Here is a 19,389-nt window from a genome sequence, read left to right as displayed (position 1 = left end):
TAAAGTTGCATGGGTTTGAACACAGCAGCATGCATTTTGAGTTGTGATACATTTACTGAAGTTGGTCAGAACCTACTGACATTTGAACAGGAAAGTACAGTCTGCCTTCACAGTTCTGTATCTGATTAAACTTTGATATTCATCTCCTCTAAGGAACACTTTGAAATCAGTCCTTTCTCTCTCTCATGCAGAATTTGTAATATTGTCTGCCCTTTCATTCCAGTCCAACATGTCCTGGAATAAACACCAACTGCACCACACACTCTCTTCTCTGATCTGTATGTACTGGAAAGTGCATTGGACACTCAGAGACCGAGTGTCCAACGTAAAGAGTTCTCTAGGTTTAGCTTTCTCTCCTCTGCCAAAATGGAGATGGAGAATATAAGCTGTAGATTGAGAACCTGGGGAAACAAGGCTGAGCATCTGGGTAAAAGTGAGGCTGTTTTATTGAACAACAAATAAGAAACAGGAATCAAAACAGGAAACAGGAATGTCAGAGCTACCAGTAGCCTCAGGTAACTTGTTGTATTTGTTCACCGTGGTCTCAGGCTTCCAGCACCAAGTTGGAAACAGTGGCATTGCAAAGAGTTTGGCTTCCAGGACAGGCTTTTGAAGGAGTGACCATCAACAAAGTGGTCTAAATAAATAAATAAATCAAAATCCCTAAATCAACGTTCTGTTTACAAATGTACACTATATACACACCCCCAGGGAGCAAGTACTGCCAGACGCAAAGTACTGCTCCCTCAAGCCAAGGCGCCAGACGCAACCAAGGCTTGCCGACCTCGCAAGGTGCAAAGGACTAAACAGAAAGGTGGAAAAGCTCCTTATCCTCTCAGTTTGAATGTTAATCTGAAGGGCCGCTCACCTGCTTTACATAGAGGGACTCCTCCCGGCTCTCCCTGCGCTCCTGGAGCAGACGCAGCTCCAGCAGGGTCTGCTCTCGCGAAGCCTCACTGTCCGTTTTTTTGAGGGGGATGTTAACGCTGAATGGAGTGCCGTCGCCACTCTTTGTACCATCAGCGAACCTCACAGAGGGCTTCAGGTGGTTGAGCGCCTCTGTGGCAATGAGGCTGCAGGCGAAGAGGGCGACCTGGGCGTCCTCCATCAGCCCCTCTCTGCTCAGCCAGACGTGTGGCAGAGCCTCATTCAGTTTGGTCTTAAGAGGCCAGCACAGCTCTTGGCTCAGTTTGACCTGAAAGAAGTTTGCAAGCAACATTTGTGAGCCATTATACAAACCCCCTTTTTCTCTTATGTTGTTCCTGTGACGGTTTAGTACACACACTCAGGTAAATTTGATACATTTAAAGCCAATTAAAACCAGAACCTACCTCCTGCTCCGGGTCAGTGAGGCGCTGCAGTCTTTGGAGGAAGACTCTGTTTTTCTTATATTTACTTGCCTCCTGCTGCTGCAAGTGGTGAATGTGCTGCACCAGCTCAGTCTCAAAGGCTCTGTTTTTAAGGTGCTGTGGGTGGTACAGGGTCTCATCCCGGCCTTTGAACAGCCCCACCAGGATGGCTCTGATGGTCGACCTCAGGGCTGAAGACAAACGCCTGTTCTCCACTCACTCCTGCAGTTCCCTGGTTGTTCCTGACAGGCCGACCTTCAGCAGCAGTCTCCTCAAAGATGTTTGTGATACATGTGTGTTAGACACAGTGGAGGTCAGGAGCCCAGCTTGATCAACTGCAGGGGTTCAACTCCCACTGAGCAAATGTTTGAGAACATCCAGATGTTGGTATATGACCATATGTCCAGTTGTACCTGGATAGTTGTGCCAAATGTCTTCATGAGGCCCGTCTGGAGCACCGCAACGGCTCTCCTCATGTTCAGTGGAGGAGGAGGGAGGCTGGTGTCCACGACAACACCAGGAACTCTCCTCAGGGTCTCCAGAGTCACAGCGCTCATCTGGAGGAGAAGAGGATGGCGGAGAAGAGCCTAATAAAGGTAGGTTGGGGGAAAAGGCCCCCCCTGAGGAAGATGCTGATTTTATGATAAACTAAAATACATTTTGATAGAAATTCAATATGTAGAATTTGGTTATTTTAAAGACTAAGAACTCATACGAGTAATATGTTGGAATAGTTGATGAATTTGAAGTTATAGTACAAAAACTGAAAACCTGTACAGGGGGCCTATTACCCTACTCTCGGGGAAAAGGCCTCCAGGGGGGCCTATTGCATCAGGTGAAAATGAGCAGTCTACAAACCAGTATAATTGGTTATAACTGAAACAATAGCTTTTAATATTTAGTATGCAGTCATGTGACTACATAAAAAGAACAGTGCAACATCAAAAATGTACAAATTAATTTTTCAGATTTTTTTTAAAATATGACTCTTATGCTACCTTTCTAAAGAGATTAAGGGCTCTACTATACACAGAAGAAAAAAATAAAGAAACATTTAACACAGAGGGGATGACTCTTCCTCAAACTCACACTGACCCCAAACCACATTTTTTCCAGGTGCTACTGTCAAACCAGGACATCTTTACTGTCAAACTGGGCCACCCATTTAGGCCTATTGAATGACATCCGGAGTAATAAAATGGGTATTATTGTCTCGGCTTACCAGTTGTCCCGCTTTAATCGTAGACCTACTTACCCTATTTGCTTACACTAGCTATGTTAAGTTTCACTGTGATAGAGTTAAGGAAAAAATAACCATATTAGGGTGTAGTTTGTGGCCTTAACTGTGTAAGTTAGTGAGCTATGCCAACAACTATAACCCTGATCTAGCTTTATAGTGGGATGTATAGCCTTGAGTAAATCAACACATAATTAAAAAAAAAAAAAAAAAAAAAAAAAAACCTCAGAAAATAGTCCCTCAGAATTTGCTTGGCATCAAAATTGCTAGCTAGCTAGCTAACATGTTAGCTAAACAAAGTGTAGGCTACTACCATTCCTGCTTTCTTTAAGTTATTAGCATTTGGGGGGGCTTTTCCCCCAAATGCAGTCCCTTGAAAAACGGGCCCCTCACTAAAAACTAATTCAGATATTCTTCTCAGAAAAAGTGGATTATTAAACTAAAGACCTTCCTAATGACACACCCAAAAAAGTGAAGAAATCTAATGTCATAACATCATGTAATAAACTTTTTCAGGATGACCAGAAATTAGATCAATTTACCATGAAATCGTCTTGGTGGAATATCTGACCGCAGAGTGATGAGACGTCACTATCCTGCAGTCCACAAGCGCAGCGGTGGCCAGGGAATGGGTTGAAATTAAATCTGGCGCCATCTGGTGGTTTTTTGGAGAACTACAGTGGGGAGGCCTATTACCCCGGGGTGGGGGGCTATTACCCCAAGCTAGCCTACTACTAAAAATTATATTAGTAATACTAATAATTTGTGGTGGATGGTGTACAGAGCACTGTCAACATAGCTGTTCAAAGGTTTTCCTAGTCACTGAAACAATTTGTTGTTTTAATATCAGCAGCAGAAAGTTGTTTAGATTTCAGCAATAAAACCATTTCACTTGGTGACTGATCTAAAAAGGTTGTATCCCAGTGAAACATTTCCCCTGAAAACACAGCACATTCCTTCATGAGGCCTTAACTTTAAGACTGAGCCTGTTACTTCTGCCTCAGATTAAACTGAAAATCAAGACAATGCACCTCAAAATGTCTTAATCCATTCACAAATCCCCTTAACTTTTTGAAGTTGTTGGCATCTTGAAAACCCCTGATTTTCAAAACTCTAATTAAGGTTTATTTTCTATAACAAATTCAGGTATTAATAAGTGGAAATGAGTGTCCAGCTGCTCAATTTTTCTCCATTCATACACTTCCCAGGGTCCAGCTAAATCAAGGGATCATGTTGGCTCGTCTACTTTGTGCCACATTGACCAATCACAGCTTCTTATCAAGGCAAAACCTGGTATATCCTCACTGTAGGTGTCATAAGGAAGTCCTGTCTGAGACTGCTGCATCTCATTTGCTCACGGTGGATTCCCATTTCCCATTTCAATGTAATTCATTTTATATTTGTTATTTCAGTACTATCTGATCACTTCAAGACACATGAAGTGACAAGTCTGAATGCACAGAAATCAAAGCGGACTGACATTGTTGTCAGAATTTCATCCTGGAAGCGGTGAACCTTGTGATGACCACAGAGATGCTAAACGTTTACAGGATGAATGTGGCCATGCAGTGACTTGATCGTACTTCAGAAACCCTGAGTTACACCTGTCAAATGAAACTGTCTTTTAGTGTGTGTCATCAGACTTACGAGGCATAAAACTCATGTAAAGGCTTTGTAACCCTTCTTTTTCGATGTATTTCTACACTTTTATCTGTGGGTAAATAACGGACTACAGTTGTGTCAAAGTCTTTCTTTTATTTGTCCAACATGGCAGGACAATTCACCCAACTTTCATATACAACTTGGACATGTACTCTCCCATCACGTTACTCTCTACCGTCCATTACTCTAACATGTCCCCCCATAAAACAAGACAGGTACAAGCTAAATTACTTGGTCCTTCTACAAGGGATATGAATAGTAACTTAAATGTGTCACATACACATATGAAATAAATAATAGTCCAAGTGTTTTAAATCATACTGAAACAATTATAAAATAATTAATTTATTTCTGCAAAAGTCAAAACAATTAAAATTACTACTACTGCAAAAACTAAGCAGCAACATAAATTAATATGGTAAACTTAAAATGAAAAATTCAAAAATATGTAGCATGAGGCTGAGGCGCAGCCCTGACAGGGGCAGGCAGAGGTTGCTGTCCAGCACTGGCTGGCTCTAGACCTGTTACATTAACAAAGGAGCAAGTGGAATAACCATAGAGCCTCATCCATAGTTCAGTCAATATTGCACCATGGCTCTAGAGCCCTCAAAAAAGCAGTAGATGGAATAGACAGGGAAGGACTGTCAGCTCCAAGTCTTCTCACATATCTGTCAGATTTTGTCCTCACCATGCAGATGTGCACAGATCCATTTATTTTGTCTCCTGTCCACTGAAAATGAATCTGATGTTTGCATACTGTCTTGCATTCTGTTCTGAAATAATATAGGTTGAAATGAAACAATGACATTATAACAGATTTGAACAAGTTAGTTAAAAAAAAAAAAATAGAAAAAAAACATGCTTTGATATTATCTGTCATATTTTAATTGTTATACTTCAGACTGACTTGTCCGGGCTTGTTGTTGTTCAGCTCTTGCTCAGTTCTTGTACGAGCTGTCATAAATATCAAAATTGTGCATCTGCAAATGTGCAATCTGAAAGTGTGATTGCCTGATAATGTAGCTGACACTGTCAGCAATAGAGGGCCCCCTCTCCTCCCATTTTAAAACAACACAAGATTAGAGCATCCATTCAGAGGAGAGAGAAAGAACAAGAAACCAAATGACAGTAAGGAATTAGGTAAAAGTTTATTTATATAGCATATAAGACAGAGTTACAAAGTGCTTTAAAGTAATACAAACACATCGAAAAACACAAATAAAAATAAGATCAAGTGATACACATAATGATATTTCAAACAGTCCCATTTGCTTTTGCATGCTGCACCTCTTATGAAAGGTTTTGCTCCAAACTGAGCAGCTGAAAGGTTTCTATGTCTGTGTCATGTGTCTGTTCAAGTCTGCTTTAAAACCAGTCGAGTCGACCAGTAACAGGTCTGATCCAGTGGCTTTGCTTAACTCCACTCCAGGTTTTGCATCGTTTACTGCCTGACGCGCCACACCGCGAGTTGCCAGGTCGGTTAAAAAGAAGCATATTGAGTCGGGCGTTACTACATGTTTATAGCATAGCTGGAAAGGGGGGGATAGAATACGAACATGGCAACCAGTCACATAACAAAAGGAAGTGAGCATATAGGCGCATTAAATTTATGTGTGTGATATAACGTTATTTCTCAGTGTCGACAAGCAAATACGTTCTCATTTTGACTACTCTCAGTGTAAAGGATATTTTGAAGCTGTTAACACCACGGTGAACATGGCAGAATAGAGGCAAACGGTGAGCCAGCAGTAGCTAGCTAGCTTTAAGCTTGCTAATGCTAACATAGCTAACGCAAGTTAGCTGCTAGGCCAGCCCAGTCGTTTAGCCAGCGTTAGCATTGATGCTAAACGTCAACATTACGTACACAAGTTTTTTTCTGTTCCTTGTTTCGGTGGTGATATTCAAGCTTGATATGAGTCAAACGACTGTATTCAACCAAGTCATATCAGTATATGGCAGTGGGTAGGCGGTGCACACTGCTGGCAAAGCATCATGGACACAGATGTTTGTAACATTAGCTAACGTGACGGTATGCTCGACATTAGATGGATAGATAAAGTACAGCTGTTTTGTGTTTCAAATGATTAAATGTACCCCCCTCCTCTTCCTCCAGGCCAGTCTGTATCCTCACAAGTTGCTGAGCCCTTTCTAGGGCCCCTCAGGGCCCCAGAAGAGGATGCATCGTAGTGGGGATAAAGACTTCCAGACATCAGCACGCAAGATGGGCACGTCCTTGTTATTCCAGCTGTCAGCTCATGAGCGAGAGCTGGACTTGGTGTTTCTGGATCATAGTTATGCCAAGCCGTGGAATGCACACCCGGATGCCAGCAGTGCCCGGCCCACAAGGACCCTGTTTGTCACTCCCCGTCGCCAGCCAGACGCATCGTCGTGAGTACAAGAGCCAGCAGTCTTTGTCAAGATCTGTAAATCAATAATTGGATGTTGTATCTCTGCACGCCTGAGAAATAATAATTGATCAGTTTGATGATTGAGATGTTGGTCTGCCCCTTATTGACCTGCATCATTTTCATGTTTTTCTGCAGAGAGTCTGATCCTTTAATAGACGTGGAAACAGTTACACCCACACCTGTTCCACTGTATGACAACCACAAAGCTCTCAGTGTGATGAAGGAGTGTGAGCGGCATGTCCTGTTTGCTCGCACTGTCGCCGAGAGCCCCCCGCCTCCTGATGACTGGGAGGAACACCTCAACAAGTAAATAAACATATGGAGCAGTCTACAGTCCATGTGTTTGACATGCCACTCAATGTTTTATAGTTTATCCCTGTCAACACTTTTGCAGTAATCCACATTATTCTGTTTCAGAACTGGATGGTCAGTGGCGCAGAACAAATTGTTCAATAAAGTGCTTAAAGCTCTGCAAGCTGAAAGACTAGCCCGTCTTGCCAATGAAAATGTAAGTTTTGATCTTTCTATTTATTTTTGGGCATTTTTTTTTTTTTTTTGTGAGGATGGCCTGTCCGCTCTCAGATTTAGAACATGTGGCTTACAAGCCCTGTTCCTTCCTGTTTCCCCTCTTCTCTCTGTTGTTTTGAGTTTTCAGATATTGGGTGCCGTCTTTAACTCCACTTGAGAAAGATGGAGGGATCAAGTTAAGCTGTTTGCATTCTGGTTGAAATACCAAGTCATGGGTCAGAATAGGGCTGGAATGATATGTTTATCACCCAATTCAGTACTACCACGATACTTGGGTGCTGATTTGATAAGTATTGCGATTTGATATTATGATTTATTGCAATTCCAGTCATATCCAATGTACGCTACTTCAAGACCTTTTAAGCCCCAGTCTGCACAAATACACCATTTTATAATAGGCCAAAATAACACTTTTGTACTGCATGCAAACAACTGCATGTTTTTTTGCCCCCAGCTGAATGGGATTAGCCGAAGGCGGGCATGTCTGCATAGGGAAGACCCATGGGTGCCCAAAAAACCCATTTTCATTCAGATATCTTGAGGTCAGAGGTCAGGTCAAGGGACCTCTTTAAAAATGGCCTTGCTAGATTTTCCCTTGCCAAAATTTAGCAATGATACCAATAGGTTCTTTAGGTTGTCTAGTCTCTTAAGAGACCAATATGATCACTTTAAATCATTTCAGTAATAAAAAATGGATAAAAAAAAAAAAGAATCACAGCACTTAAGTGTAATGATTTTTTCCCCACCCTTAGCTCTGAATATAAACACTGAGAATCACAACTTATAATGAGAATAGATTATGTCGTTTTGATCACCTTCCCCTTATTTATTACAAAGCTACTTTGTCATTATTGACTTAATAGCTTTTCAATACACTCCTCCTTTTTTTCTTAAATAATAATTCTTTGGACATACAACAGGCTATTTCTCAGTTCACTTGAAGTATCTGTTGCAGTGAGGATAGAGCAGGAATGAGAATATAACATGGTGCATCAGCATAATGTCAGCAAGAATTCAGACCTGTTCAGTCCCAAATAAATGGTCTGTATCATCACTACAAAACTTCATATCCTTCAGAACTTCAAACATTTATAAGAGGTGGTGTATTGACTTAAGAATATTTATATTCTTTGCATGACTTACCTCATCTGAGAACAGGAATGTCAGCCAGGACATTTTCTGTAAAGCTTTTTGTGTTGTAGGTTTAGGATTCTGTCTCTTTATCTAGTGTGCATCAAGAGGGTTGAGGGATATTCTGATATCAGACCCTTTGGGAATCTTTTGTTGTATTGGTTGTAGCCTCAGGAATGTTTTGTTGTATCACCTCAGAGACAACAACTGATAAAAGATTCCCAAAGGGTCCTCTATCAAGGCTAAGGGAATGTGTTGAGGCTGAAGAGCATGATGGAGGGACGGTGGGCTGCTGTGCTTACTAAATCATGTTTTGATTAAATTTGTGATAAGGTCCAGGCTCACTCAAACTTGCATGCACTGTTTTGAATTGATTTTTGTTTTATAATTGGTTTTGGTCATTTTGCCGTTTGAAATCAGTTCCACAGTTCAACTGGGACTGATTCTTAATTGGGCCACTGAACAAAATTAATGGAAATTTATTCAGCACAGCACAGTTCACTGTGTCCAGTAATTTCTAGTCTCTTTTGATAGAAGACTGAGCCACTGGGAAGCATCAACCATTAAAAACACTTTCTGTCATGAGACAATGTTTTTCTTTTGGAGGAAAAGCACCAAAGTAGACAGGTGTAGTCATTTTACCTTTTTTTGTTTTTAGATGAAATGACAGCATGTCTTTAAATAATTCTGAATTCCCTGTGGCTCCTGTGTGCTCTTCTCTCCCTCAGGCCTGCAATGAGCCAGTCTTGCGTAGGATTGCTGTGGACAAGTGTGCCAGGAAGGTGCGCCATGCACTAGCCAGTGTGAACTGGGACACCAAACTGACTCAGTGGTTACACACCACCATGATTGAGTCCCTGAGTCTCGCCATGCTGGCTGCTTACCTGGATGTGCTGCAGACTCTCAAAAGCAAGGTACCTAATTGGTTCATAATTGGTATGCATTTCCTGTACTTGCTGTGCACTGGTGTTTGGGCCAGACGGGGGTTTTCTTGATTCATTGCTGCTTCCCACTATGTCTTTGCAGTTACCCTCGCTGATTGACAGGATGCTGCTGACGTCATCAGCCAAGACAGGAGCACCAAGCACAGAGGCCCTGTCACTGTTACTGAAACGTCCCTGGGACCCAGCTGTGGGAGTTCTGTCTCACAACAAGCCGGTATGACTCTCAGTCACTCACTCTCTTTTCTGAAAGAATAATTCTCTTTTTTCCCCTCAGTTTTGTTTATTTGGCTCGTAATGAAGTAATGGTCAAGACCAGATGCCTTGCTGTTTTCTTTTACTTTCCAGAGCAAGCTTCCTGGCTCCCCACTCATCCTGATTGCGCCATCAGGCCCAACTAATCCTGCCCTCTCTACCTCAAGGCGAATGAGATTCTGGCAGTCTCAGCTCTCCTGTTTAGGAAAGGTTTGAAGTCCCAGTCAAACAAATCCATATGTGTTACCAAGAATCTGTGTTTTTTCCTCCCTGAAAAGCACCCATAACAGCTGTTTCTCTGTGTCAGGTCATCCCAGTCAACAGTCATGTGAACAGCGGAGCCAATGTTGGTATCACTCAGTGTCTGGAGCACATGTTGGGTACTGTCAGAGCCAAGGTCATGGAGGTACTATGTTTTATTTTTCTTGTTTATTATTTTTCTTGAAATTAGTGTACTTGAAGCCCAGTAGTATGCATGGAGTGCTATGAAATATATATTTGCGCTTTCTCAATTTTTTGTCTTTTTCAGCCTGATTTTTTTTTCTTGGTTTGGATATATTAACTAAGTTTTTATGTGCAAAGTAAGCACAGCGAGTTACCCTCATGTGCAGAGCTCCATCAGATTGAAGTAATATTCACCCTCAAATTCAAGGCCACTCATTTCTGTGTTCTCAGGTTAGGCTCAGGTACCTTTACTTTTGTGAGATCAATTTGGTATTGCTGTCTTTAATTTCTGTTTTTTATGATTTTCTTAGAATTTAGCTGTGTGTTTTCCTCTTTGATCTGTTTGGTTTGTGGCCATTGGGTTGCAGTGAAAAACTCCATCTCATTGCAAACTCTTTTCTAGATTTTCTGACAGATAGATATGGGTATACATATAGCTGCAGCTGCCACTACACAGTGCCACAGACACAGCACAGGTCCTATACACACTGTCTTTCATCTTTCTGTATCTTGTGGTCCCTCAAGGAGAAAGTTGGTTTGCAGTAGAGGGCAAAGACATGGAGACAACATACGATAAAACATGGCACATTAATTACAACAGTTACAGCAAACGACCAAAGACTGTTGGTTTGAAAATTACAAACCACTGGCTCCAAGGTGAGCAACAAACAGAACAATGTACACAGATCTTAATCAGATTGGCTCAGTCTTCACTAACGTCATTTAAACATTATGAAACTTCAAAACAAGAAACAGACCAATGCTGCTTGTCACTACTCGCACAGGGCCCAAGGTTTATAAACACCAACATAAAGTGTTTAAGTGGTTCTCTTTGTCTGTACCAGGTATTAATCTCTCCCCAGATCAATACACTCAGCACTGTTTCTACAACGGTTTCTCCCAAAACCAATTTTGTGGGACTTAATGTACATATCTGAATTCAATTTTTAAGCACAGATTCAGTGTTTAGGGGCCTATGTCTACAGGTCTGATCGATATTTCTTTTGCAAGTGACGTTAGTGCAACTATATTGACTGTGTGTTTTGCATTCGTTCACCAGGTTCACAGTCACTTCCCTCACAAACCCATCGTCCTCGTTGGCTGGAATGTCGGAGCTCTCATTGCTTGTCACGTAAGGCTGCCTTTCTGAGTACATTGTATCATAGATTTCTAATGTTAGGCTAAACCATTTAATTTTCCCCCTTTAAAGTATGATATATTTATTTATTTGCCAAGAATTGCATTGAGTAATACAGCCTGTTTAATTGCAGGTATCTCTTATGGAGTATCTGACAGCTGTGGTGTGTCTCGGCTTCCCGCTCCTAACTGTCAACGGACCAAGAGGGGTAAGACAAAATGTACCATCTGGAAATGTTTTGTTTCTTGTCAGGCTAACACTATGTTTTCAATATAGTTGTGCAAAAAAATGGATACAGCTGTCTATCACAATATAATTTTCCCACAGTACCGTATTTATTCTCCAGCTTCTTATATCGATAGCCTATGTATCAGTTATGCACTTAGTTTTTCATTTGATGTTATGGCATCTGCATTTCAGTACACTGTCTTTTTTTTTTAGTAAATTGGAGTAGGAATTGGGAATTACTTCATTTTACAGTATATTGTATATTTTATCAGCCTGTTCGGGTGTAATGCAGTTGGTTGTGTTTTATGTTTAATTTATACATTTTCAGTGTCATAGTGTGTTGTGATACAAATCATTTTGTGACAGGTATATTATGGTACTTACTGTATTGCAAGGTCCCTGCCAATACCCAGCCCTTATTTTTAAGTCATTTAAGACAACTGATTTCAAAAGTTTTTGAGCTGGTCCACACACATCAGGATAGACGCTGTGTTGAATAAACTTTAGTAGTAGAAACAAAGTGAACCTGCACAGTTTTCCACATTCTAGGAAATTATTTATTAGAAGTAATTTCAGGCAACAGTGGCCTTTGGGAGGTCAGGTATTGAAGAAAACCACTGGCCTCTGCAGAGTGGATTGTAACAGACGGTTTATTTGTTGTCAGGATGTGGACGACCCGCTGTTGGACATGAAGACCCCCGTGTTATTTGTGGTCGGCCAGAACGCCCTGCAGTGCAGCATCGAGACCATGGAGGAGTTCAGAGAGAAGCTGAGGGCTGACAACAGCATGGTGGTGGTCGGAGGAGCTGACGACAACCTCCGGTCAGTCACAAGTCCTGGTTGGATGTTTGAAAAAAAGAACTATTTTTTTTTCCTAGCCATTTACAAAGACGTGTGTTCATCTCAGGTAGTGCTAGGAGTGGGAGTAATTGTTAAGAATACTAATGTTTTGATCCTAAATGGTTTCCTTCCATAGAATCAACTCAATGAAGATGAAAACGGAGGGCCTGACACAGACCATGGTAGACCGCTGCATTCAGGTTAGTCCATGCAAGCGGCAACACAAAAGAGATGAGAGATGTTTTATTACTACTGGTTCCCCTGGGGTCTTATGGTTTGTTTTCAGCACCTTTTGCCCAAACATGTTTTGTGATCTTTGATAAGCTGTAACCTGCTTGGCATTTTGAGAAGACACGGTGGCCAAGTCATGTATTTTTCACTTCAGTGTGCAGCTTCAATCAGGAAACTGAACACCTGGCCCACTGAAAAGTTGCTTTAGGCCACATATTAATTTATTGGTACAGACTTGACAAGGCAGATCACAAGTTGGGCTACAGATCAGTCAAGACCAGGAAAAAATGGTAGAGTAATATACAACCTAAAACACTGAGCAAAATATAACTGCAATATTCTTAGTATTGAATAAGTACTATAATTGTAATACACAAAAAGCATTAAATGAATTGAATGGCTCCTATCTGGCTGCCCACCTTGTGGACACACCAGCATTACGTGATAACATGGCTTCATTTTAGCTCTGACACACAGATACCTAAATTCAGTTTTTACATGACATGAGCAGATCGCTGTGCAGGGCGTGCTGGAATAGCTTGCGAGCAAGTGAGGGGGAGAAAGGTTAAGGGACAGAAGTTAAACTCAAGTCGCCTTCATGCAAATGAGCGCAGCATTCAAGAGGAGAGGCAGTAGATTTTCTTGATTTCTTTTCTCTGAACACTGTCCACTGGGATGTAGCTTGGCTGTAAACATGTTTTTTGAAGATAGTATGATGCAGTGTCAGGATTTCCTGTTTCATGTGATCCCTGTCTCCCAATATATATGAACACTGAGAAGAAAAATGCTGCTTCAGGAAGGTAACAGAACACTTTGAGTGTCTCCATTGTTTCATTCGTCTGTAACTGCCTATTCGGCTGTATGTTAAATTTAATGTTTTTACCATTACCTGAGGGGCACATCTCCAGATGCCGAAATGCTTTTCAGGCGAAGCAATTAAATTTGTGAGCAGGATTTTACACACCAACAAACACCCCATTCGCCACGCAGAGGCGATGCCAGTCAAGTTAATTGGATTCACTGGATCATTACAGTAAACGTGGAATCAAAAATGGGTTTGCTGGACATTGGTCTGGGGAATTTGAGAGTGAATGATTGGAAAAATTTGTTCTTTATCCTTTGCTGGTGTGCAGGATGAGATAGCTGACTTCCTGTCAGGAGTTCTGACCCGGGCAGAGGGTCACGGCCACGGCTCAGGGGAGATGAGAGACCTGGACACAGAGAAGAAGAAGAGGCCTCGACGAGAGCTTCCCTTCGACATGGAGAGAGGACGGCCCTCCTCCCCTGCACTCAGAGTCCCCATCTCCCCTTCAGGTTCAGAGGTGCGTCAGGTGGCCTTTCCATGTATACAAATGTTGAAAAGTTTTATTGTTTTAACCTTCATATAAAACATCAGGGCTAAAACTGGCAGTGTTTAAATGTTTGATTAATCTCTTTATTATTTTACTGAGCAAGCTGTGCAGCCACCTTACCATAAAAATGGATTTACGATTGAGTATTTCAAATGTAGTTGCATATATTGTCTTTATAGAATGTGGAATGCTCCACATATCATCTTAGAGTTATTGTGACAGATATTGTTATATGAATCACAATTATAGCAGGAATACAAATTTTTCAGAGGAGAAAAAAAGATTAAAATTGGGATGTGTGTGTGTGTGTGTGTGTGTGTGTGTGTGTGTGTGTGTGTGTGTGTTTTTGCTGGGGTCTGTACCAGAGAGCATGGAGAGCACAATTTGTATGCCAGGGCATCTCTTTGCCACAGCACCTCATTTATAATGGTACTTTGTCACACATTTTACTTAAAAATGCATCTCTAGCCATTTGGATCTAGCGCTTGGCTGAATTGCAAGCCTTGTAGCACAAGAACTGGCCTCTGTAGTGGCATCGCAAGATTTTTTCTCATCAGTTGTTTTGTTTCTACTTCGGTTACCCATCGTGACTTTACACAGTAACAAAGCAACATATTCTTGGATTTCCACTTGGAGTTTTCTAATAGTTTCTGTGCTGTGGGTGGAATTCTGAAGCATAGATTTAGGGTTTGGGCTTGCAGCCATATTCAGCTGAAAGTGACACATCTGATGAATAATAGAATCAACACATTTTTGTTGTCTATGTAATCAATGACATTGAGAAATCATTCCAGCCCTATAATCCATGCTATTGCATCAGTTCCACTGTTTCTCATTTTGAGTTAAGGGGAGATGAAAATTTAGAAGTGCTTGGGCCATTACTCATCAGCTGTTCCTCCTCTGCGCAGGATCTGTCCAGTGTCTGCAGCAGTCCCACTTCAAGTCCGAAGCCAAAGACGTCTGGTTTATCTCCAGCACAGAAGTCCAGTCTGATCACAGCCACGCAGCTCCTGAAGACACACATGCAACGCTCTGGCACTGTGCTCACCCACAAGCAGGCTCAAGGTTGGTTTTGCCTGGACACGCAGCGCTTGGTTATTTGAAAAAAGTGCACAGTGAGTGTTCACGTGCACCTACACATGCACAAAGATGCCTTGTACCTGCACATTCGCCCCACTTGTTTGCGTAAGTTTGTTAAAATGAGTCATTCACCCCAACTGCCACCGAGGTTTTGCAAAAGCTGTGTGAGCTGAGCAGCGAGCGGGGTGGGGGTGGTGAGGCAGGCTGAGATGGGTGTAAATAAAAATGTCTGTTGAGAGATAATCACGTCACGACATCTGAAGGGGCAAGATGAGGCGTGACTGAAATACTTTCCTCTCATCCTCTGTCTCTTCTCTGCCTACAACTCTCCTCTCCGTCTTTGTTTCCGATTCATTCCAGCTCAGTTTGCTGCTTTTATGAAACAAAACATGCTTGTGAGGAAAAATCTTCCTCCTGGCACTCCTCCCTGTGTCTTTGGTAAGTATCTATCCCTCCTCCTTTCTCTCTCTTTTCTCACTCTCCTTTCACTCCTCTCCTTTCTTCTACTGCCCTATACTGTATGATATTGTGCAGGTTCTCACCAAGCACACAATATTGTGCATTAAATTGTAGTTATGTAACAGTGTAGCAGAAAAGTAAATTGAATTTGTATAGCACTTTTCCAAACAGTGTTACATTGTGCTTTACTGACTCAATAAAAAAGAGAAAGTGGCCTAAATGAGCTAAAAGCAAGATCAGGAATAAAACAAGCAAACACAGACAAGCTGCAGTGTGTTTGCCTCAGCAGTGTCATGAACTGCAGTGTGTGTGTGTGTGTGTGTGTGTGTGTGTGTGTGTGTGTTGCAGTTCCAGTGTCCAGTGATCAGATGGAGGGCCTGGACAGAGACGAGCTGAGACCCCATGGCAAGAGGAGGCAGACACCCAGCCCCACCATGAGCAAAGCCTCCAAGAGAGCCAAGATTAAGGTCACCATTGTTTCCCAAGGCGAGTCAGCAGGGGGCGCCATCAGCCCTGCTGCACAGGAAGGTAGTGCAATGGATCTTGGTCTGGCAGTACTCTGTACCACGTTGCTCAGAGCTGTTTTGTTTTGGGTCTTTTTCTGTTTAGTTAATGCTCATTTTTAAATAATATAAAATGTATGATAATAAAATAATAAAATTGATGATATTAAGAGAGATGTATTTTTAATGTATTATGATATTAACTGCACTGTATTTTCACCTTGCTATTCATGGTAAGTATAACTGGTGTTCAGTAGTATTTTTAGAAAGCCTTTGAAACCAGTGTCTCTTCTTTCTGCCTGATATCTGACTTCAGCTTTGCAATAAATTGAAAGTTGCAGTATATGTCTGTTTCTAAAAGAGCATGAGGCTCCCATTAATTTGTCAGAGTGGTAGTTGCTCAAAATGGACTTGTAAACATGGTATTCTGGTGCTGAGCCTAATATCCGGACAACAAATTGAATTGCTCATTGAAAAAGAAACTTGCATTTTATTCAGTTACAGCAAATCTTAAGTGACGCATCTCAGTTTTATATTTTAAAAAATAATTTCTGAAAAATGTGAAATATTGAAAAATCTCTATTATATTGCAGTTCTGTAAAATAATTGCAATGTGATGAATTGTGAATATTGTGCAGCCCTCAAACTCCCTCTGATTCTCCTTTCATGCAGTGGGAGCGTCTGGGAAGCCCCTGACTGTGACTGTGGGACAGACTGTGGCTGGAGCTAAGGAACTCTCTGGACTCCTTACAGGCCAGCGGTAAGCCTGACTGCCCCACCCCACATGCACACACACACATGCACACACACACACACACACAGTATTGAGCTCTAAACCCCTAGCCATGGCTTCCCCTTACCCCAACCCCACCCTGTTGGACAAAAGTGTGTCTGGTGCAAAGGGATTGATGAGTGGTGCCTCAGTGGTTGGGAGCTGATTGATGGCCGGACAGCTCTTGGTGGGGTAGCTCCTGAGTAGACTGGTGGTTATGTGTGTCACTGCAGGTCTGGTAGTCTCTCAGAGGTGTCTAGTGCCCTGTCCCCGGGCTCCAGCTCATTCAACAGCGTGCAGCCTTGCATGGTGTCAGGGTCCTCCACACCACTCCAGGCGCAAGTTCCTGCTACTGCCCAAGGTATCTCCTGTCCTGTCCTGCCTTGCACGCCTGTTTGTACTCTAAACTGTGCAGCTAATCTCAGCCCTGTGGCCTCAACACACAATGCAATTCTGACCGCTTCGTTGGGTGAGATTAAAGTGGGGAGATTCAATTTTGTGTCCCGATTTTAAACACTCGATAAGGACACTGTGTGAGAAGAACAGCATATCCAAGTAAACATCATCCATTGATCGCCTCTTGCGCCATCACTGCCTGTGTCACTACCCTGAACCTTACCCTTTGGACATGTCTGTCAGTGTGTGTGTATGCAAGGATGCGTGTGTGTGTTTAAATCTAGTCTGGGCCAGGGGAGGGGGAGTTTGTTTTTAACAGCAAGAGCTGTTGTATTAATACTACTTTGACACTGTCTGCACCCAAATTTGAGTTCCACTGAGTCATAGCCTTTGTGTTTGTGTGCAGCACCTTCCGCCAGCAGTCTGCTACAAGGGTTAAGCTTCAGTCTTCAGGAGATCGTCACCAAAGCTCCTAGCCTGCCTTCCACAGCCGCCAACACAGGCAGCACCCAGGTACCCGCTGGCCATTTAATGTGTTGCTGCTCTGTGGGGAGCAGCAGACAATTTGATGGATGGGTAGATTAATAGGTAGCACATTCAGGGACCGATTTACAGGTTGATATAAATGAGTGGATTTCTAGCTATTTTCTTCATCAGTTGCACAGATGGATGAACATACCGGCTATGCAAAAAAAGTGTCCAGATGTGCACAAATGTATTATAAGCAACTCCAATTAACAAATTTGCAGGTGGAAGTAACTTAGATAGATGAAATGTGCAGGCTGTACAGATGTTTGTTGTTGGTGATAAGGTTATAAGCCATAAACTTTACAGATGGCAACATGCTGTTTATAGAGATGGAGGTCACTCAGTCACACTCTTTTGTGTACATGTATCAAGTGGAGCTTGTACTTGTTGTGCTTCCCTCAGGCAGTTGGTGGCAAGCCCCAGGGTCAGGTCCTGAGCTCCATCGGCACCAGCAACAGCAGCAGCAGCAGCACCCTGCTCCGGGCAGTGCCTGTGGTCTCCACGGGAGGAGTGGCGAAAACCACTGCCATCCACCAGCTACTCACCAACGGTGGGCTGGCCAAACTTGCCAGCAGCTTACCCGGCTTGGCACACATCACCAACCAGAGTGCTGGTATGTCTCGAACTGCCAAAACACGACGGCCACGTTGAACGCCCAGGGTTCGTTCATCCTTTGTTTTGGAAACACTAGAACAGGAGGTGTGTAGCCAGGGAGGAGTGCCACACTAGAGGACCGTAGAGGACAGCACTGTCGACGTGCATGCAGATAGTTTTCCCGGAGGATCCTAGCTGTTGTAAGGCTTTGTAAATTCAGACATGCAGCTATCTAGAATCTGAGGAAGATGGGCGGCATAAGTCATGTAATGAAGCATTGTTCATGTTCGGAAAGAGCCATATTGGAAACGTCTAAGTTGATGTGAAGTCAAACGTTTTGGTTCCCAACTCATGTTTGACGCATAGTGTTTATGTGGAAGTGGATGCAAATGTTAAAACATGCTAAAATGTGAATGCATGAAAGCATTTTATACAGGAGAATTGTGAATTAAGTTCTGCAAAAGAAAGGAAATCAGTAACAAATACATTGTTTGCAAGATTGACTAAATGTAAGAAGTTATCTGATCAGTTTGTCAGTCGCCCAGTCCAGACTGCTTTTGTATGCCAGGTTTGTCTACTTGATGGAGCTGTCATTTTATGTTTGTGTTCATTTTGTTTGCCTCCTCATGTAATAACATTTTGTAAACCCTTTCATTAAATCACCTGCCGCAAGCATATACAATATCCATGAATACAAATAATCGCTGACCCCTTAGGGAGATGTGTTGAAAAGCAATAACATTAGCATATGGTATTTCCCCAGCTCTGTTCCTATCACTGCAATAAAGACTGGAATCAAACTCATGTTTTCATTTCTCTTTTTTCAGTGTGAATCAAGTGTTTTATTGCTCACCCCTCTCACCACTGAACCTACAGATATTTGCTTTTACTAGTCATTATCTCCATTGTCTGTCTAACACCCTGCTATCAATTTGATTTGCTAACGTTGAAAGGTTATTTGTGACAACTTCCATTCTAAAATATTTGACGGCACAGGTTGCAAAGTCTCATGCTCAGTTAATCTCAAATAAAGCTGTAGGTCGGCATGTGAAGGCTGTCAGTGCTGAGCAGTTTTGTTTGTGTGTTGTCAGTAGGGCAGAAAGCCCCCACTTCTATAACGGTGACCCTTCGAGGCAACCAGCCAAGTAGAGTGGGATCACAAAGCCAAGCTGGTGAGGCTTTGACGGCGGCTCGCCCCCCTGAGTCCAAGGTGTGTATCATCTCAGCGTCAAAAGGCACGTGGACCTTTTAGATGTTTACTTTCCATTCGGGTAGTTATTATCACTAGGAACGCCACGTGCTGTTTTCTAGTT

At 42.3% G+C, this 19,389-nt stretch overlaps 1 protein-coding gene across 4 annotated transcripts; it reads left to right on the top strand.

Annotated features, from left to right (window-relative positions):
- Nucleotides 1-5,786: 5,786 nt before the first annotated feature.
- kansl3 (KAT8 regulatory NSL complex subunit 3) lies at nucleotides 5,787-18,880 on the top strand. 4 transcript variants are annotated; one of them, XM_030060131.1, is made up of 20 exons: nucleotides 5,787-5,985; nucleotides 6,362-6,636; nucleotides 6,792-6,962; nucleotides 7,074-7,164; nucleotides 9,044-9,229; nucleotides 9,342-9,473; nucleotides 9,605-9,721; nucleotides 9,819-9,917; nucleotides 11,016-11,087; nucleotides 11,227-11,301; nucleotides 11,986-12,143; nucleotides 12,298-12,361; nucleotides 13,526-13,714; nucleotides 14,653-14,809; nucleotides 15,185-15,262; nucleotides 15,632-15,811; nucleotides 16,459-16,546; nucleotides 16,792-16,919; nucleotides 17,361-17,467; nucleotides 17,885-18,880. In XM_030060131.1, the coding sequence occupies exons 2-20, from the start codon at nucleotides 6,425-6,427 to the stop codon at nucleotides 18,131-18,133; spliced, it is 2,553 nt and encodes an 850-aa protein (XP_029915991.1). In that variant the 5' UTR covers nucleotides 5,787-5,985; nucleotides 6,362-6,424; the 3' UTR covers nucleotides 18,134-18,880. The 4 variants fall into 4 exon arrangements, with proteins under 4 accessions (XP_029915991.1, XP_029915994.1, XP_029915993.1 ...); XM_030060132.1 differs by having other exon boundaries at nucleotides 5,792-5,832; XM_030060134.1 differs by lacking the exon at nucleotides 16,792-16,919 and having other exon boundaries at nucleotides 17,885-18,023.
- Nucleotides 18,881-19,389: the final 509 nt, after the last annotated feature.

Source organism: Myripristis murdjan, chromosome 9, assembly GCF_902150065.1.
Source record: "Myripristis murdjan chromosome 9, fMyrMur1.1, whole genome shotgun sequence".
NCBI classification, from domain to species: Eukaryota; Metazoa; Chordata; class Actinopteri; order Holocentriformes; family Holocentridae; genus Myripristis; species Myripristis murdjan.
The sequence above is the reverse complement of the archived record's forward strand: the minus strand, read 5'-3'. Positions and strand labels throughout refer to the sequence as shown.

Bases quoted from the DNA above. Each gene is read 5' to 3' on its own strand.
- kansl3 (XM_030060131.1), top strand. From the start codon at position 6,425: ATGCATCGTAGTGGGGATAAAGACTTCCAGACATCAGCACGCAAGATG. The intron at 7,165-9,043 runs GTAAGTTTTGAT...TCTCTCCCTCAG, and splicing joins CCCGTCTTGCCAATGAAAAT to GCCTGCAATGAGCCAGTCTT. The intron at 9,722-9,818 runs GTTTGAAGTCCC...TCTCTGTGTCAG, and splicing joins AGCTCTCCTGTTTAGGAAAG to GTCATCCCAGTCAACAGTCA.